At 38.2% G+C, this 21688-nt stretch overlaps 1 protein-coding gene across 1 annotated transcript in view; it reads left to right on the top strand.

Annotated features, from left to right (window-relative positions):
• The window catches only part of SLC24A4 (solute carrier family 24 (sodium/potassium/calcium exchanger), member 4), a gene marked incomplete at its 5' end in the record, with an annotated part of 86300 nt that extends 71777 nt beyond the window's left edge, over positions 1-14523 (top strand). The window contains 5 exons of the mRNA XM_009076169.1: positions 7167-7333; positions 9554-9668; positions 11698-11810; positions 12448-12513; positions 14147-14523. Of these exons, the coding sequence (XP_009074417.1) occupies positions 7167-7333; positions 9554-9668; positions 11698-11810; positions 12448-12513; positions 14147-14299 (614 nt within the window). The remainder of the gene's footprint in view (positions 1-7166; positions 7334-9553; positions 9669-11697; positions 11811-12447; positions 12514-14146) is intronic.
• Positions 14524-21688: the final 7165 nt, after the last annotated feature.

Below are 21688 nucleotides of genomic sequence, written 5' to 3'. Positions count from 1 at the left end.
GAAAACTGCATATGATAACATTCGAATCAGTCTTTGCCTTTGGTTTCTGTGTGGGAAAAACATTCTCTTTAAAAGTGGAATTTCTTTCTTGACCTAACCTTTAGGCTATGATGATTATCTTCCAAGAGAAAGGCTCAGTGGAACCTTTACAATTTGATTACAGTTGTTTGGAAACAGGTCTTAAACTTCAAAAAAACACCCCAGAGATCAGAATAAAGCAGGATGAAACTGAGCAGGCATATGTTGACAACAAAATGATGTGTTAAAACCCTTGCACAGCTCAGTAGTCTTTTAGAGCCCGGACTCAGAAAAGCACTTCTGTGCAGCTCTTAATGGATGCTTAAATCTCTTCCACTGTCACATGTTCCACACCCTTTAAAATACTCTGTGTTCTCAGCTCCTGCTCATTTCACAGAACTGAAGAACTCCTCCTCTGGCAGGATTGGAGTGTGGATACTTTATATAAGTCGTGATGGTGTTAGCTAAAATAGGAATAATAATTCCTAGAGCTAAAATGAGATGGCAATAAAGGAGATTAGCAATCCTGCCCATTTTTGTATGGATCCAAAATAGAAAGATAACATGTAGGATAGAAGAATAAAGAAATTAGCAGTACCTACTGAAAACGTAAAAAATGTTTGTGCTTGGTCAAACCAAATGTTTGTGTCACGCAATGTTCTGTCTCCAACCATGATTTTATGAAGAAGTCTGGGGAAGAATGAGACAGGACAAGTTGGTGTCTCGATATTTTCAGCTCAAGGAACTTCCTGGTCTGGGTGTAAAATTTTAATTTAAAATTCCTTAGTGTATTTCTTCTCCAGTAACCTAATTCTCATTGAATCCTTGCAAGCGTTTAGTACCCAAATATCCTATGGGAAGGAGTTTCATGGTTGTGTGAAGAACCATCTCCTTTTACTTCCTTTGAACCTGACTCCTACTAGCTTCATTTAATGTCTTCTTTTACTGGAAACACAGTGAACAAGGCAAACCTGGTGTACCTCAGTTGAACATTGAGGATGCTGTAGCCTTTTGTTAAATCCCCTATGGAGTTATAGGTCTTCAAGGCTGAGCTAGTGACAGAAAAGTGTTCCATCTAGAAACCTCTGTAGTTTCTGTCTCTACAAACACTAATGCAGAGAGTACTTTTAGCTTCTCTGCAGTGTCCTATCTTCTCCCAGGGCTCCTTTATGCTTTGATCACTAGTGGACCCAGCAAACGTCCTGCTCCTAATGTATTTTAAGTAAGATTTATTGTGAATTTTGATTCCTCTTTGTAGTTGTTCCTCAGGCTCTCCTTTTGGCCTGCTTCATGGTGCTTTTGCCAAAGATGTGAAACATGACTTAGGTGGTTGAGTTAGGAAGAGAGCTAGTTTCCATAACTTCTTTGATGTTGCAAGAGAGTTCTTCTTCCAAGAAGGTAGTTCAGAGCAGGACCTAACTGTAGTATTCCAAAATGCTTTTTTGGAAGAAGTTCCTCTTGCCACTGCCTGTGTAATGGCACATTTGCCTTAGAACTTTATTTCAGAACAAAAGTGTGTTGCTGGGCACATCTCACTGTAGTCCTCATGTGCTGCACTTTCTTGGAGCTCACAAGTCAGACTCCTTTTGTAGAAAACTAAACTGGAAACAGTGTTCCAGAAGAGCAGTCCTCCTTGGAGAAGGATGCACAGATTGGAAGAGAAGTGGGCCAAAATTTAATTTAGTAACTCATCATCACTTCATTATGGAAGGGCAAAGAGGGACTTGAGGAAGTCTGTAAGAACCAGTTCTCCCTTAAAAAAAATTTTGATAAAGTGGACAACGAGCTTAAAACATATGAAATAAACCATGCCGAAATCCAACCAAGTCTAACAAGATGTGAGGAGTACCTCTGTTCAGTTACATTTTATTGTTGAATGTTGGCCCTGTAAACCTATAGTAACTCTGAGAGTAAAACTTGTTTCTGCATACTGGAGCAAATCCTTTTTTCTGCACCAGTTTCCACTTTATAAAAAATGTGTATTTAAGAGAAAATTATTGGTCTAAATCCAAATATGCAAAGTGTGGTAAAGGCACAGGCTGAAAATAGAAATATGAGTTGTTTTGGATAGATCTCATGGTCTGGAATTTGGAACTTGTACTCTGGAAAGTGAAACTTCCGAGAAGAGTGTCAGTAGGTTGGAAAATAGTCTGTTTTGGATGAGGATGAGAAGTAAAACTTCAGTGTTTTCCAAAGGGAAAAACATTGTTACTAAAGCTCTGTTGCAGGAGAATTGCATTAAAAATACTTTCATATGTCAACTGCCCACTTGGAAGGCTGACAAAGGCTGGACCTTCTTGGATACCCTTTTGCACACTATGTAGCCTTTTTCTAATCTGGTAACACGGTCTCTCTTGCCTCCCAAAGAAAAGTTGCAGAACTGAAATAAATAAGGATTTTCCAAGAAGGTGGAGATTCAGCTGCTGTGTTAATTTTCCCAATGGCAAATTGAAAATAATTTTCTCAGGATTTCTTTTATTTTGTAACAAAGATATTTTTAGTGGAAAATAATTCTGATGAAAAATTCACAATGGATCTAGTTTGATATATCTGTTTCAGTTGTTTCTATGTTGAGTCCCACAAAAATTTATATTTCTCTGTTGTGTTTTGGATGCTGCACATGACTAGAAATTATTTAGTGTTTCAGACTGGCTAATTTATGTGTATTAAAGTTTTCCAATCACTCTGAACTCTGATGAACAGCAGCATTTTCTAGCAGAAATTTTCTGTATGGGTTATTACAAAGCTTGTAGTGTGGAGGCATCTGTGTTACTGTTACACATTCTAAGGTTGAGAATTGAATTAACATTGGTAATGATATGTGGGTGTAAATGCACCTTTGTAAATATAAGCTTAATTAGGACCAAGGTGACAGGTGATTTAAAAATCACTTTTAATTGAGGGAAAAATGCATTGTTTGTGTTTTGGCTTTTTTGAAATGAAAAATGGTAGAGGTATATAAAAAGATAAAAAGGAAATTTAAAAATTGTAACATGGAGCATAAAAAAAATATGCAGCAATAATCTTCCTAGGCCAGCCTGGATGTGCCTTATTTTTCCTCTGAGTTTACCATTGTCAAAATCAAAAAACCCTGGAAAAACAGAAATCAATACTAAACTCCTGGAAGTGTTTCTCATTTTGTAGATAGACTTCAGTTAGAGAAAACCTTTCCCAGTTCCCAAGTTACCATAAGTAAGAGATTCATATGAATTCATAAACATACAGTTATGAAAATCCTGTGTGCTAGTTAGGTTTATGTTTTTCAGGGATGCTATAAATTTTTTAGATCAGTCAGCTAATCAGTGATTTTGGTAAGGAGATGCTTCTGTCACTTGGGGAGGTTTAGGCATGTTCTGAAGGAGCTAATGTGTGGAGCTGAGGTCTGTGCTTGACTGCCATGCTTGGAAAGGGAAGGCTAAGTGGAAAAGCTATCAAGTTTAACTACAATAACTTAGATGTGACTCCTGATGATGCGGTTTCAGATTCCAGTCTGTCTAAACTTAAAAAAAGTATTTTCTGTGCAGCTTAATGACTGGGACATGTGGACTATCTGCACTGTATGTCTTTGGAAGTTCTGTTTCAAACTAGCTCAGCTTGGTCCCATGGATTCAACACCCATTATTATTTGGAGCACTTTTAAGTTGGTGCTTCTGGTTCAGCTTTATACCAAGGGAATCTTATGGGTGTGTTGCAAGGCTGCTCCGTGTTGCAAACTAAAATATAGTCAGCTGCAAACCAAAATACACGAAATGGGCACAAGCAGTAGATGAACTTCAAGGGTACACTCCTGGTCTGAAGGTAAACGCAGATGTAGTTTCACATTTTTATACTGAACTCTTCTCAGCTGAGTGTGAATAGGGCAGTATTTTTCCTGTAAAAGGTGCTTTCTTAAGGAAATACTCGTTTCTTTGCAGTGCTGTGCTGTGTGTTGTCTTTGTTCACCAGGACACTCTCTGTATGTGAAAGCAATTATTGTGAACATAACAGTGGGAAAGATGAGTAGCCCAGAAATGTATTGAAAATCAGCAAAGAGCTCTTTGTTGTAGGGCTGCCACCTCATTTTCAGAAACACTGTAATCAGGTTCTTCTGTAATGATACCTCTCCGAAATACTTGGCATGCTTGACTTCCAAATATCTGTGGAAACAGAAAAAAATGGATGTGTAAGGTAGTAAAAACAACTTCATGCAGAAAACCCATCATCCTTCTGTTGCACAGCAGAGTGAAGTGAACAGAATACAGACCAGTGTTGCTTTCTGTAGTAAAGCAATATTCTTTAATTAGTGCTTGGGGGAGTGTGCAAAATACACCTTTCCTCCATTATGTGGGTTGCTGCAGGAGCCTTTAGACCCAGGGCTCACAGGAGTAGCTGGTAGCACTATTAAAACAACTGCAGTAAGGTCTTGTAATGAGATACAGGGGCTATGTATCAAATCATGGCCTTAATGAGAATGATAATTTTCTTCCTTGTACGAGGGAGCTACACAGCAGTTGTAAAACAACTTGTCATGAACTGCAAGCATACTCCACTTTAAGAAATTATCAATTAAATCGTTAAATCATTTTAATGATTATTTTAGAGCGGGTGAACAAAACCGAAATAACAGAACAGCAAAAGAAGTAGTTTTGAAAGAACTCGATGTTTACAGATTCAAGCTGTATATTGTTTGTGCATTCATCTGAGTCAGGTGAAATGAATAAAGTCATCCGTTTCCTGAGGAAACAAAGTCTCACTTCACTGAGGTTGCTGCTAAATATACTTACTAAATTCTTAGAAACTACCCAGTCACAGCATAAGAGTAGATTTCTTTAGCACTGGGTGCTGCACAAGTCTCATGACCCAGCATAGTAGGAGCTGAATAAAATGGCCTGAGGCAAAACCAAGGCTAGATATACTTAGGGCTTTATATAAAAGTTTATAAAAGTTAGCAAGCCCTGACACGAAAGAGAAGCCAATGTAGAATGTGTCAAGTAGGCTGTTTTGGCCATAGTGGTTCAGAACTATTCCAGGCTAACTGCAAATGTCACTCAGCTTCTCTGTTAACCCAGCACCACCCAGAATTACATGCAGCTCACTCTGGCCTGGTTGCCATGTAATGAGTGCAAATGTCACTTCCACAAAGCATCTAGCTGTAAAAACCAGCTCCAACTCATGACGTTGTGTGGATAAAACATCACCACTAATAGAGCCAGGAATTTTAATCTGACAGACATCCATTCAAACTCAGCAAAGATGAGGAAAAGGCAAGTCCTCCTCCACTAGTATTTTGGTTTTCCTGGAGCTGATGAAGCAATGCCTGTGGTAAGGCACTGTGCATTCTCACACTTAGCATTTGTTTAAGTAGCTCAGGGTACTAGACAGGATCCCTGACAAGTTACATATTCCCCAGCAGAGGCTGAGTGCATTTAATCTCTATTTGTCCTTCAGGCAATTTTGTTTATTTTATTTATGTTATTGAAGAGAGAAATGGGACTGCCTATGTGTATCAGCACTCAAGTTAGTCAGATCACACCCACATAGATCAGAATTGGACCCATAATTTTTTCCTGTCAGTCACCCACCAGCCCTGCATTTGGAATTACGTGCTGAGGAAATGACTGGCCTAGGCCATGATGACTTGTTTTACTGTGAACCAAACTTAGCAGCTTGGGTAGACAAAGAGTACAAATTAACTAGCTAGGAGTCTTTTAATGATCCAAACTGTAACAAATTAAACAGGAGGAGGTATAAATTACCACAGCATATTTACAGCCTTGTTAACTGAATTAAAGTGAGAAGGGAGCCAAGAAGTGTCATTTTCTGGACAGAACAGATAAAAGATAACTGTTTTAAAAAACATCTGTGTAGCAGTATATGTAACCAGAGGGAAAAATTACTTTCCTGTAAAATGTGTAATAGATCCCCAGTGCCATGTAAGAGTCTAGAATTAGAATTGACCCTAGGAGACTTCACTTGTTTGATGTGTTAGAAGTTCCACAGCCACAAGCTAAATGGGAATAAGGAGTCAAGCTTAGTCTAAGATTTCTCAGAGTTGACAGAGAAATCTCAAGTTAAAAAGCTGATTTATAACTCAAGCAAGACAATTCAGTGCTAGAATACATACCAAAGTAAATGAATAAAGACTTGCATTTGGACTCACCAAGTTAAATTAGACTACTGAGTAGCTTCATAAATTAAAAAGATTATTTATTTTAAAATGATTAATATTTCATTCCATTGCATCTGGTGCATATTGGTCCAGAGGATGGATTTCAATCTAATTAAATTCACTGACAAAAATTGCCATTAAACAAATTACAAACCCCAAAGTCTTTGCTGAAAAGAAATTCCTGATGAAATTGATAGGAACTTTCACTTATCATTAACTACCCTTTATAATTTAGTTAAATAAGTTCACTGCAAGATGTACTTGGTAATTTTCTTCAATGTGATCAGTCATTTTATTCAAAATGGTATGTTTTACTAGATGTTATGCAAAGTATTATCACTTAATGATGGAAATCCTTAGTAGCATAATTCTAACATAATGTAAAGAAAACCAAAGCAGAAATGACCATGATATTTAAAAAATGAGAAGGGGTGTACTTGTCTTCAGTGCTGACAGTTCTCTGGTATTTCTCAGTAGTTGACTTTGGAGAGCTGTGTGAGGGAAGTCACAATCAAAAGGTTTGTCATGTTTATAGGTTGGGTCTGTGCTTTTGTTTTCTGTGAGAGTATTTTCTGTTGCTGCACAGAATGTACAAGTTATTTTAACCACATGGATTTCCAACTTCATTTTAAGGTTGGGAGAAGGAGGTTTGGTTGTTTGGATTCAGGTATTTTTGTTATTCTGGATTGATAGCAGTACAGACATTAGAAAGAGCAAAAAACCTGATGTAATTTTGGTTTTAAAATCAACCATGCTTTTAAATGATTGTAATTCTTCCATGGATTTACATAGACCTTGACAGGCTTAACTGGAAGATTCTGAATGTGCATGCAGAACTTGGCTGAGAGTGATGAGGCCAAGTACAGTTGAAAGGTACACAGGAAAATGAGTTGACATACATGATTGTAAACATCCTTCTGGGGTCATCTGCTGTGCTCAAAGAGTTGTAACTGGGCCTAGGATAGCACTGAACTGTTTCTTTCCTTTCGGTACCCTGCAGCAGGAAAAATGAACAAGATCAAGTGGGTTTTGACATGGCCGTTGATATTTGTGCTCTTTAGCACCATTCCAAACTGCAGTAAACCACGCTGGGAGAAGTTCTTTATGCTGACATTCATCTTATCCACTTTCTGGATTGCCTTGTTTTCCTACTTCATGGTGTGGATGGTAAGTGTATGTAGCAGAACATGATACTGAGTCAAAGATGCATCTCAAAATAGACAATAGACCTTTTGTGCATTTGTTAAAGAAAGGTATGTAATTGTAGTGCAGTCATTTTGGCTCATACTCTAATTATTATAATTCTAGCTTTCTGCTGCTCTTTTCTGCACAAATAATTGGGTCTTTACTGTATAGGACCCAGTACAGTACAGGAAGGTGCCAGCCTGATTTTCAAGAGAATGTGGCCATCCACATCCTACTAGTAAAGGAAGGTTAAATGTAAACATTTAACTCTCAGCAGCTGAGACACCTTTAGACATTTGTCTGCAGGGTCTGATATTGAAACATGCATAAAAGGTAGATGGGTGCAAAATTTGAAGACTCATAATTGGTGTAAAACACCTCGAGTAGAGTAGAAAGGAAATCTTTCTTAATGGAGAGTATTATGGTTGCTGGTGTGTTTCCATTTGCCCTAGAGCTGTGAGAAACACTGTGCCATGTGCAGATCTGCAAATTGTTGTCAATTCAGAAGCATCCTTGCTTGAAGATTTTAATAAGTTCCTATTTTTCCTTCTCACCCTCTCTCAGTTTCTCAAGTTTATATTTTCAGTCAGAGAAGAGGCATGATAGGAAAGTTCCTTAAATGGTTTCTGTGATGGGAAAATTAGTCATACTTTTGAAGTATAGAAAGTTACCTTTTTCTACACTAAAGGATGGAAAACCAAATAGTTGTATATGCTATAACTGGAAGATTGGTAGGATGCTGCTCAAGAATTCATATGTCCTTTTTTCCTTTTAAAGGAATATATACTGAAGGGACCTTCAGCAGGTTTTAAACTGGAATATATATAGTCTCACATGTTACACTCATAGACACACACACGTGTGTATATATATGTACACACTCTTCTGGTCATGCATATGGAAGAATTTTTGTTCTTGAACTTATTACCTTTTGGTTGGAGAACATCTCTACTTTGCTCAAATGTTTCAGGCATTTGCAAACTGCTTTATGTCTCCTCTGATGAAAGACTGTGTGCTCTATATATTTTTGCAATATAATTTGGTTAGAGTCCTTTTGAGAATAGAACCAGTGAGAATCTTGCCATTCTGGGGAACAAAGAAAACCCCAAGCCCACAGGTTGGATTATGTCTCCTTCAAAGATCAGTAAATTGTGCATTGTAAAGCAAACCTCTTAAACAGACTGTGCTGAAGAAATTCATATACCATGCACTCATTCTGCCTGGCGTAATGGTGCCAAAGCCACACGTTTATGTCATAATGTCCTTTGCAAGGTCATGCTCTGTGCCTTGGTTCCAAATGAGAGAAATGCTCATTAAAGCTGCAACACAGCTTGCCCTAAGAGGCAGCTGGACCTTAATACTCTGTTACCACTTGCAGCAGCCTCTGAGAATAAGGCGAGTGGGTTCCTAAAATACACCTTTTCTCTGGTGAAGGGTCCAGTTTTTCTCATGTAAGAAACTGGCAAACTATTTCAAGAAAAAACACAGAGCCTTAAAGACTTCTATCCTTAGCAGTCTCAGCAGGGAAGCAGCTGCCTGTCCCTGATTCAGTCTTCTCACTCAGAAGCCTATTTCCTTTTCAGCTGCCTTTTCTTAATGCTTTTTCAGCCTTCTTTGGATGTTCCAGCTAAATACAGTTCCTTGTCCTTTCCAAGAGCTCTGCTACAAACTTCAGTGATTCCCTAAGCTCTTTTAAAGCTGCATCTGGAGTCTCTGGAGACAATATAACCAGATGTGATTATATCAGAAGTCATGCAAGAAACTGGTTCCTTCTTTATGTGTAGGGATACAACAAGTTCTTTGTATCTCTGCCCCTATATTACAATTTAATTTTGTTACAGTTCTTTTGAGAATAGAACCAGAAAGAATCCTGTCACTCTTGGGAACAAAAAGAACCCAAACCCATAGGTTGGATTATATCTCCTTAAAAGATCAGTATGTCATGTTAGAAGCACAGAAAATGGAGTTTTTGTTTGTTCATAAGATGTTGAATAATAAGACCCAAAGTACTTTTCCTTTGCACAGGGTTGGTTTCCGGCTGGTTATTCCACAATTATTTGACTTGCAGAAATAGATAAGTATCCTGAGTCTAATCCTGTTAGCGTCCACACCAGAAATCAGAGTTATGAGTATGCCACAACTGTATTGGAATGAGGAGATGTTCAAAATATGATAAATTAATCTGCTTTCCTCATTGTTCAGGTGACTGTGATTGGATACACCCTTGGGATACCGGATGTGATCATGGGTATTACTTTCCTGGCTGCAGGAACAAGTGTCCCAGACTGCATGGCTAGTTTAATAGTAGCAAGACAAGGTACTGTGTCTGCTGAAGCATAACTGCAATCTTACATACATTCTCTGTGATTTTCTGCCTCCATACACACAGATTCTCAGTGCAAGTTGATTATTTTATTCTCTTTAATTTGTAATTTATTGTTACCATTTCAGTGCCTCATTAAAAGCCAAAACACTTCGCTAATTATTCTGAATCAAAAAGATAGCAGCTCCTGTCCTGTTATCTTTTGCTTACTGGGACTGGGCATTCTTGCATTCCAGAAGGTCATTCAACACTCAGATATCCCATGCAGGGTATGTATCAGTCAGGGTAAAAAGACAAAAGTCCTAGACAAAACTAGAATATCAGCTATTAGAAACTACATTAAAGAATATATGCTGACTAGTGCTTGTCCATGTAAAACTTGTACTGATTTCTAGAAGACCTCTCAAACCCAGGGAAGTGAAGTGGTTTAAGAGGATCTGGCAGAACTGATGCTGCCCCAAGCATGCTTTCTCATTCAGATGCAGACCTCTTTCCCACTGGGATATATGAATAACCACACTGGAAGGAGTTTTAGATAACTATTGGCTATGCCCTCCTCAGCTGTCCATTGAAATTGTCAAAGGCTTTCTCATGTATCTTTACATTTTGATTCAATTTCTTTGTTTCCTTTTTTTCACTTGAGAAATACTGGTAGAAACATCCTTTCCTGTTGTTGAAAAACATTAAAGCTGACTGTGTGATGTCCTGCACAGCAGTAGAATAAAAAAAGGACCTAATTGTATTCTTTTCCACTGTTTCAATTCCCATAGCCCTTTTTTCCAGACAATGAGGTCTCTAGCACACACCATTGGGCAAACAACAAGGGTTTTGAAGTGATAAATTAAGTACTCAAAAGCTCCACCTGTGTAATTTGAGATCGGAGTGGTGCTGGTAAATGTTGCTTGCTTGAAAGAATATGATAAATTTAAATTATTTCATTTTCCAGGTTGTGTTATTTGTTGTGTGCAGGAACATTGCACAACAAGCAGTGCAAAAAACTTTTCAGGATTCTTATGGAACCACCTTCCTACTAGTTTAATTTTCCATGTGTACTACTAAAGTGAACAGATTTTCACAAGAACAAGGAAAATGTTACATTTTTAAATTAACAGAATGCTTCATTAGATTAATTCTTCTGTGGTATTGGGAAAAAATACTGTAGGGATTGTTTACTCTGAAAGTGAAGGTAAGCACTGGCTTGGCAAAAAGCATCCCAATTCTCTTAAAGACAGTACAGGGACTTGGCACTGCTTGAATTCAGCAGAGTTGTTCACTGGCAGAATACAGACAAATACCTAACAGTAGAGATGGACACTACCATAACTTGGATCCAAAGTATTACCTTTCAGCAGTTTTCTGCTACAAGATACTGTGCTTATGGTGTGGTAGTATCTATCTCCACTCTGTGTACTCTGAAACTATTTGTGGGTCATGTCCCATTTACATCAGGGTTCCTCTTCCTTTCCAATATTCATTTTGTGAAAGTGATACAATAGTTAGGCCAGTGCCTAAAGGAAAGTAGCAGGGACAGAGCTGTAGCATTTTGCTGTTCCCAAAGTGAAATTATTGCTGATTAAGCCCCACAGAAAGGCTTAATATCTTTGAGTACCATCTGGTTGGGTGCTTTTCAGGATGTTTTTTTATCATTCACATGAGATAAAGGTCATGTATCTACATACTAAATCCAGTACATAATCATCAGGTTCCTTGTGGCTGCACACTGCCTAGAACAAGATTTAGTCTTTATCAATTGACATTGCACTCAGATGGTGAATGGATACCACACACCAGTAAAGGCTCTCCAAGGCACAAGGAAGACGTAGTTGGAGTGAGCAATGTTGCATACTTTTTTTCAGAAGTCACGCAAATATTATGGATATTGCCTCCCTCCCCCAGATACTCTGGCCAGTTCAAGGGGGATTGGATCAATGCAGATCATTCCCCTTCAGTTTTCTCTAGTACAGAGGATAATGGTTATATACATTGATTTAATTGAAGAGTTTTTTCTTTTTCTTCTCTGCAGGCCTCGGTGACATGGCAGTATCCAATACAGTAGGGAGCAATGTCTTTGACATTCTGGTGGGACTTGGAGTTCCATGGGGTTTGCAGACCATGGCAATTGATTATGGATCAACTGTATGTATACTTGGCAAATATTTCCTTTGTCCTTTTATTCTATTTTTTTAAAACCTTAAAAAGAAAGCATGCAAATCAAATAAATTCTAAAAAACCCCAAACCAACAAAGAACCTGCTGAGCATGTTATTGTTTGCTAAATAAGGTGGTGTTTCTTTGCCAAGGATCCAGAAGTTAAGGAAGCAATTCTCCTTCCACAAGCTGCAAATAATTTCCCATTTGTCAACTGGAGTAGATTATACTGTGTAGCAGAAAAATAGAGCTATGGATAGTTCATGGCTCTATCATTTTCTCACTACACAACTTCCAGCACACCTGTCTGTCTCTGTGTACTTTAGTATTTTGTGTATAAGATGAGAATCACAGCATATCGCTCTCTCCTGAGGAGTTCTAGACATGAAATCCATTATAAATGCAGATTTTTTTAAAAAAATGGAGATGGGATTACTATACATGCAGTTTGATTCCTTAATCTTCCCAGTCTTCATTATGATAAATCTTTTGTGGATTTGCATAGTTTAAAATATGTAAGTCGCTATTCAAAGCAGAAGGTGGACTATAAATCAGTAAATTCATATTTGATCTCCAAAGCAGAGTTCTATGCTGAGCATTTTAAAAGTCTCTTCTAATTCCCACAGGTTAAGATAAACAGCAAAGGACTGGTCTATTCAGTTGGACTTTTACTAGGATCAGTGGGACTTACTGTAAGTATTTGAGCATTCCAATTGCAAAATACTTATTAGGTATTTACACGTTATAGAAGGATAAAATAGAAGTACTTAGCATTGATTTTTGTCAAATATTGTTCTTCTAGCAATTCTAGCAATACCGTGAGGTGAAGAGCTACCATTGTCCTCAGTGAGGACTGAAATCTGGCATTTGGTGCAAGAGATGCTGGATATGTGTAGGCCCCTTTGATTTTAGTGGCAGTGTTGAAATTGTGGGATCCAATAGTAGTTCTGTGGTCCCGTGTCCATACCCCAGGCCTGTCTTTATTTTAGAAAAACCCAGGTATGGTTCATAGCCCTTTGCCCTTTTCTCTGATTCCCAAGACCAGCCTGGATTAATCAAGTGCTATAGTCTAAACTCTTAATGAAGACTAGTTTGTGAGGACTGTGAACCTCAGGACTTTGGATAGATATGCCAAATGTCACCCAGTGTAAGACATCTTGTAGCACATGACTTGTTGAGGTGAAACAATAATTCTGTTTCAAAAGTCAATTTTGCTGGTACTTAAGGTCTGATCCTGCTGACTCCCAGGGAAACCTCTGTGGGAAGAATCAAGTCAGGTATAAGGAATCAAAAAGGTATAAAAATATCCACTTGTACTAACGTCTTGCACTGATTGCCTTGTGGAGGCTCTGTAGAAGAGAGGGTCATCACTGGAGATTTCACAGTGTTGCATGAGTAGGTCTTACAAAACTTCACACCACCTGTGCATGACTTAAGTCACAGAATGACCAGGGCTGTTCACTCTGCTACTAACTTCCTAATGTATCTGATATATAAGCTGTGAGAGCCTGTTCTCTTCTTTTCTGATCATATCCCCTGTCTGCCATACTGCACAGTGCCTGTGGAACAACAAAGATGTTCTGTAGACATTTGTATCTGATGTTGCTGCATGCATATTAGTAATCAGCACTATGGGGAAAAAAATGGGAGGATTATGCAGATGTGTTACTATCCTAGCCCTTCATGCTTTTCTGAAAGAAGTTTTTTCATAGCAGAAGCCTTATCACCTGGGTTTGAGGCATCTGTTGCAGTCTCATTTGTTCTGCTGAGTACCTTGATTTGCACAGACCCTCCCAGCAAAACTCAGTGGAGAGTTCTGAGCAAAACAAATAACTCAGAGACACTCAACACCATCAAAAATAGATGCCTTTGTGAGGACGTCATTGCTTTGCTACCTGTAACTTATAACTGCCCTTAGTTCTGGAGCTCAGCAAAGCAGGAAAGAAGCACCTCTTCTGAAGCTGTTGAAAGAATGGACATTAGGTGCTGGTGTCCTACTGGGACACAAAGGATCTGCAGGGGAACACTTGAGGGAGGGACGTTCATGTATTTCATTCAGTGCTTTACTTTAATTCATTCAATACTTTTAAAAATTATCTTAGGGCTACTGAGAGTCAGACCAGAGTTTGAGTTCTTAGTTTGGGCTTTTACAATCCTCTTCTTGATCAGGAAAATATGTTTCCTTTTGATCCATAAAATACTGAGAATATATTTTTATCTTTGTACAAGATCTGTAATTTAAAAGACTCTAATTTTTAGCTTATAATAGTTGTTTCCAAAAGTCTCCTTCAGGACCTAATTAACGAACACTTTGTTTGCTTGCAGGTGTTTGGAATCCATGTAAATAACTGGAAACTTGACAGGAAATTAGGCATCTATGTGCTCTTACTTTATGCTGTTTTCCTGTGTTTATCTATAATGATAGAGTTTAATGTCTTCACCTTTGTCAACTTCCCTATGTGCCGAGAAGAACTTTAAACCACAATGAGGAAGAGAGACTGAAATTCTTCTGATTACATATGCTGTAAATGACAGGAGGCATTTCACATTTCTACCTTCTTTCCATCAGTAATTTGAGTGTCGTTCCTGCTTTATCAGCTAACAAGCACTTTTACCTATGTGGAAGGAAAGTATACCTTTCTTTTAACATGCTAGCTCAAGGCAACCAAAGCATTTTCCTCCTCTTTGGGTATTGCTGCTCAGTCATAAAGCTACATGGATCTTATGCAGAACTCTAAAAGGACCCATTTTGGGGCATTCTGTGGTGATTTTCATTCTCCTTTTGCAGACAATCAACCACAACCAGCAAGGTTAGCAAGAGGATGGGAGGAAAATCTTTATAGTTCTTTTGGTTTTGACATTTACTTTCCATGGGAGGATAAGAGGCAAGTTCAGGACTTTTCTTGGCTCAGTCGAAATATCTCAACTACAGGACAAGAAAGTCCAAGGCACATATCATGGCATGCACTGTTTGAGGACATCATTTCCCCCTTCAAGTGCTCTGCTTATAGAGGAACTGCACTGACAGATTTTGATGGCAGTGTTGAATATTTATCACTCTGTTCAATGAACATGAACAATGTGGCAGAGAAAGAAGAGGAAATGGTTGTATGTTGTATCACTTGTGATGATGCACACTAGAAGTCAGAGTATCTGCATACTGAAGAAGAGAATTACATGCAGAAATTCATACTTGAAAAATGTTTTATTGTTAATGAGGAATGCTGTGTACATAAATACAAACTAACATTTGTGGAATACTACACCACCAACTTTGCATTGGCCATTGTAAGCCCATTGTGTAAATTTAGAAGAAACTAAACAAATGAAATATAACTGGGTGCTCAGTAACTATCAGTCATTGTTATCAGCTGAGAGTAGGAGCTGAACGTAGTCCAGACTTTCTGACAACAAAACCCACCCTGATTATGACTTGATTTGATTTGATTGATGGGAGGAAGAAGTGTATTTCATCAATCAAGAAGCTGGTGTATTCTTCACCATTTGTTATTTATTCCCAGAAGCTTAATGAAGAAAAGTGTCTGACATGGAGCAGTGCAGATAAGAATCACCTAGACAAAAGCAAGTCTGTCAAGAGGGTATTGTCCATGATTTGATTGCATGCAAGTTTTGAAGCATGATATACTTCTTTTTGACCCCCAGTAGAAAGCAAGTTTGGATATCCTTTCCACCAGCATAAATCTGATGTAAGGAATTACTCTGGATGTAATTGACAGCAAGGTCCAGCCCAGATTGTTAAAATGATGGGTAACATTCCACATTGTAGCAGTCATATGATTGCAAATCACTGAGACAGCATATCTTGAATTGCTACTAAACTTAAAAAATATTTTGAAGCTGTATGTGAGGGATCGCATAAAGTTTCTAAAGAAGCACAGTTAACTTTATACATAGATTTTTTTAATTTTTTAATGTTTATAAACCAAACCAAACCTATCAACTAATAGGTGATGTGTTTTTAAATATAGTAATATTTTCCATTAAGGCTATATATAAAAAATTGTGTCATGTCAATGAGATCATACTATAAAACCTTAGTAAATAAGCACTTACTCAGAAAGTTCCTTCTTTTGACACATATGACAAAAAATTATGTTGAACCAGCTGACATGCAGAATACTGTTTACACCAGGCAATGTGTTTACAATTAAGGCTGTTTTAAAAATTACTTTAGCACAAATTAAGGAGTGTATTCTGCTATTGAATTTTTTGGGGGGGATTTGGATCCTTTCAATGTAATCCTAAAGAAAAAAGGAGCAACACATTTGTTCTTTGCTTTACACTTTGTTACAAATGTCAGTATTAGTATCCATTTAGGATTTCTCACCTTAATTAAATAGTTGTGTAGTTAAACTAGCCAGTTCTAAAGATGGCAACAAATACAGCATTATTAACATTCTTTACTGGATAAGCAAGCATGACAGTAAACACATTTGATCTCAAGTATGACCAATGACCCCATTTCCAGGCATTCAAGACATTTTTTTTCTGCAGTAGAACGCTGAGGAGATGGAATTCATGTTCATCTTTGTGAGCTTTCTGTTGCAGAAAGGCTGTAAAATTGCAGCATACTGCTGCACCACTGTAGGAACATCCCTCCCTAGTCTTACTCTCTCCCCTGTTGGCTTTCAGGAGGACAGTTTGCTGCTCAAAATCTGGTGATGGCTTAGATGTGAGACTGAAAGGAGCACAGAGAGAAGCTGAGTAAATGTTTTTTTCCTAGATTCTGCTGTTGGATGGTCTTGGAGGCCTAGATGCCTCCAAGCAAACATTTGCTCTTCTGTGCACAGTTCAGGCAGCTCAGGTGTCTTTACACAATAGAAGAATAGTTCCAAAATCTGTTTTTGGATGCCTAGTGATCAGCTGAGTGAACAGTGGTGTGAGCATCAACATTTACAGTGCCAGACCTAGTAAATTGTACTGTACCTTCATATTTCTGAGCCAGGCAACTTTAGAAGAATATGGGCACCAGTTTGTTTTTCGCTAGCAGTTGATCTCCAGCCCAAATGTGCACAAATTTGTGGTTGCTAATGCCATGAGTCCTTCACACATAATTTAGAATTACTCTGCCTAAACTGAATATCACCTGCTCCAGCAAACCAGAGTGTTGTGTTTTAGCAAGAAACAGTTTCAGAACATACTACTGCCCTTAAATTGTGTGGCTGCTCCTGTCATCTACCGCCCTTCCTGAAATATAGACCCACTTCAGGACAAGTTATATTGAACTCTAATGCTGCATTTCTTGAGGTGGTCTCATGCATCTGCTGCTATGAGACAGGTATCATGCCATGCTTATCACTACAAATAACATTAGTAGGATTCTCCTCTGATACCACCACATGACCAAGGGTGTATTGTTTGCCAAAGAATTATGAGATGCTGTATCAGGGCCTTGATGACACATAATCATATGAAGTAGTTTAAAGAGTTTCTAACTAGTCGTTACCCATATGCTGAAATAAATACAGTTCTACACCAAGCCATGCAGGTAAAAGGAATGGTCCAAGAAAGATCTGATTGTCGAATTGTTGCATGTCAGGTAAACCCACTTCAGAATGTATCAGTAATTCAGGATGCTGTTGCTGTGTAATAACAGACTAGTGCCTTTCGCGTGTATAAAGAAGAATCTCCTTGTGTGGTCAGGAAACCATTACAAATTTTGCCATTTTCCAAGCAAGAAAAGGAGTGATTTGTGCTTGACTCCCTGCAATTAGTACAGTTCTATACTGCAGCTGTTCAGATTGTGTCTGTAAAATTTTGTAGCCATTTTGTTCTATTAACCATTGCAAAAATTAGCTGGCTGAGTTTGGAATGTATGTCACAATGTTCTGTAAGTGAATGTTCAGCTCAAGAGTGAAAAGAAAGCTGGTGGATGTGAGAAGGAAAACTGTTACTGTGATCTGAAATTTGCCAGCATACTAACACTGGAAAGTAATACAACTCAGAAAAAGATATCCCATATCCAGCAAAGCTTAACTTCAGTAGGTTTGATTCCATGCTTAAAGCTAAGCATATATCCAAGTGCCTTGCTGGATTTTGTCCTAAATGAAAGTGGAGCATGGTGTCTGGGCTTTCTATCATATTCAGATCTTTTCCTATTTTATTGGGCTTGTAGTCTAAAGATTGTATTTCTTTCTCAAATTAAAAGGCTTGACCAGAATCTTTGGACTTCTGCTCTGCTGATACCACTTTGGATTTCCACTCCTGTAAATAAGAGAACTCGCTCCTTCTCCCAGACTTCAAAACTGTGCATTTGCCCTTGTGTACAAGCAGGATCCAAACTGAATTACTGCTGCCAAGGAGGGCTTTGAGCAAGTCTTTCCTGCTGCAGTTCCCCTGGAGTAGCACAGTCCCACATAGACCCACGGGGTGCAATCCTGTCTGTGGTGAGCAGATGGGAGTGTTTCCATTGAGTTCAGCAGTGTGGATTCCATTCATTTACCATAACAATTGTACTGCATTATAAAGTATTGCCTGAGTAAAGATTTCAGGTTCGAGATCTACATGTCTAAGTGTAAGAAGTTACAGATATGGCTATCTTAATGACCATTTGATGGTCTAAGGGCTTCTCTCTGGGCTAAGTCTAGCCAAGAGGAACACCTTAAGTCTTCCCAACAGGTACAGCATAGTCAACCAACTTTCTCCTGGCTCAGTCATTGGTGTGCCAATTTTATTTTGTTTTTATATGCTTGTTGCAGCTGCAACAAACATAAATGTAGTTTCTGGGTTTAGATTATGTTTGTAAACTTTCTGTCAACATGTAAACAAATGGAAAAGGTCTTTACTAATCTAATGCTTAGCAATTATAGAGAAGATTCTATGCTGTCTTTGATTTCCCTTGTGACTGTGCTTTAATTACACTTGTTTCTATTTTATGTTTGCTCTAGTTGCACAAATCCCTCATGAGTTTTGTTGTCTTCCATTCTTGGATTTCTTGCAATTGTAATGCCATTTGCTTGTGTCCTATCATTAGCTGGTTTTGGTAGTGCTTTAAGCTGTATAAATCCTGCCTGATTATTCATGCCAAGGAAAGATCAGACCTAATGTAATATGAAACAGACACTAAAATAGCTGATAGCCAGGTGAAACCAAAGAATCTTCCGAATTGAAATACATCACCTTTCAGCATAATGTTCTGTCCTTGCAAGCCTCAGGTCTCAGTTATTTGTGTTTAAACACTCACAAGAAAATCTCTGCCGCTCATGCAGTTGCTGCACAATTTCCTTTCTAGTTCTCTGAGTCTGAACCCCACATTTTTGATTTTGTTGGGTGGTGAGATTTATGTGGTGGTTATACAGGTAAATGACAGCATTTAGTTCCAGCAATTCTGTACCAAACCTTTATTATTCCCTTGGCTATATTGAAATGCAAGTGATCAGTGTTCTGCTGAAGAGTAGAATGTCATTCAGCTGGTATGTGCATTCCAGTTTCTGATCTCCTGTGTACATGTTTAAAGATCTCCTTTTAAATAACCTGAGCATACGCTTTTCTCACATCCCCCCGATGTGTTCTCCCCAGAGAAATCTGTGAAATCCTATACATCCCTGTCCTGACATGAGATACATGTTGCTGTTTCTTCACAGGGTGACATGTTTAGTGATCATGGCAATTTGTTCATCACATGGTTCTGCGTGTTATCACACTCCTGACATACAGTGCACTGTCTGAAAGAAATGAATGATTATGGGAAACTAATGCCATTTCGATATTTTCCTACAAGAATTGCCAGTTTGAATTTAATCCCATTTATTTTTCTTTTTTACTTGCACAAAGAATGTAGGCAATCATTGCCATAGAATCATCAAGGTTGGAAGAGACCTCTAAGATCATTAAGTCCAACCACTAACCTGTCACTCAGCTGTAACCCCTAAATCCTATCACAGAGATGGTCTTGATAAACTTGAAAGACAAATAAAAAGATTTATTTATAGCACTAGGCATGGTGATAAATTCTACAGGTATCAGGATATCTGAAAGCCAGACAGGTATAGTCTCTAGAAAGATTAATATCAACTGAGATGCTTCCTTTTAGAGCGTTTGTACAGTGAGATTATGGCCTTCATTCATGTATCATTTATGCAAAGAACACTTGTAAATCTGCTTACCCAGCAGCATCTGGCTGTAACCATCAAATGGCTGTAACAGCAGCAAAGTTATGACCAAATTCTTGCCTTCACGTTCTTGGGAATCATTCCAGTGCTCATTAACACCCTGGTAGCTGGCACAAATTTATAGCAGTAGAACTGAGCAGAGAATTTGGCTCACACTTTCTCCTCCATTGCAAGAAAGTATTTGAAATCGTTTCTGATCCCTAAAATAACTTCTGAACCTTCTAAAATTTCCTGTTTCATACTTGCAGGCATTTGCAGTGCACCCTTAGGAGGTGCAATACCTCTTTAAATATTATTAAAACTTTCTAGAACTGCTTACTTTGAAAACAGAAAGGGATGGGTTTGTAAACTGTAAATAACAGAAATCTCTCATGTTATTTATTTTTTCAATGACTGTGACCTTATGCACTGTGAATGCTCTGTGATATGGGGTCCATTGTACAGATAAATATGTCATGAAATCCAAATGGATTTAATGTGAGAATTTGTTACAAAATGTTGGCATGATATTCGATTATTTTTGTTGTGAGAATTTTAAAAAATAGTTAACTCAGCATTTATAAAGATTATAGCAGTCAGTATTATAATGCACTATATAAAAATATGTACACTATTAATAAATTATATAAACAACTAGAGTGGCTGCTGGTTTTTCTCAGGTGGTGAGAATATGTGAAATATTTTCATATTTATTGTTGAAAGTCTAAAATTTCAGGACCAAATAGGATATGTGCCTGCACTTTTTTGTGAAGTGCTGAACTGAATGACAGAACATCCACATTTTCTGCTATTCCAGGGAGTATTGCCTGGATCAAGCCATTATTTGGAGTGAGTTGAGTGTATTGGTTTGATTTGAAGCAATTCTGAAACACACAATTTGCTCTTGGGACTAGAAGTGTGTGATTTGCTGAGACTAGTTTGCTGTACTGATCCAGAAGCAATGGTGGCAGCCTCAGACACCCTGATCAAGAGCATTTTGGTTGCTGCATCCCATGGTATAGTGGTATCCAGCAGGTTCCCACTGAGTGCTGGATGCTGGTGAGGGGGTGGAAGCAAGGTCCAAAGGCCACACAGTACTCTTTTCCTTTCCCAGTGGCCTAGGCTCTGGAGATAATCCTTCTTACTCTTGATTTCCCATCTCCAGCATCCCTATAGTCCACCCCAGGGTCTATGGTGATATCTGGTATGTGTGTACGTAGTCTCTGGCGCAGTCTGTTCTGGGCTCATGACAAAGCTTTGTATGCAGTTCTGGGGAAAAGGGGAACTAATAGTTAACCTAATCTCATGACATGATGTATTAACAGTTTGATTAGACAAAAGTCTTCTCAGAATACTCCTAGCCAGTTTACTACCAGGAGATGCATGTTAAAACAAAGCCTGATGTTGTTTTCCTTAAGCCCTCTGCATAAGACTGGAATCCCTATTGCCATATAAACTTGTCATTAGTCTCTGAGAGCTTTCGTGCATCTACAGAAAAGTCTTACAGAAGTGGAGAAAAGGATATTCTGCATTCTTTGATTTTTTGCCTGAAGGTTCATTCTTTCGTGCGTGTGCTAGGCAGAATTTTTCTAAGCCAAGGAAAGAAAAAAAGATTCCTTCTTACACACAGAATTACCTTTTAAAAATCAGGATCTGAATGTGAAAAGTACCTCTTCTTTTAATCCTTCCATCCTTGACATGATGACCCATCATGATCTGTTATGTAATAGGCTCTATAAAAGGCACATAATCTATG

This window comes from Acanthisitta chloris, unplaced genomic scaffold (genome assembly GCF_000695815.1).
Source record: "Acanthisitta chloris isolate BGI_N310 unplaced genomic scaffold, ASM69581v1 scaffold8206, whole genome shotgun sequence".
NCBI classification, from domain to species: domain Eukaryota; kingdom Metazoa; phylum Chordata; class Aves; order Passeriformes; family Acanthisittidae; genus Acanthisitta; species Acanthisitta chloris.
Note: the sequence above shows the minus strand (reverse complement) of the source record. Positions and strands in the feature narration are given on the sequence as shown.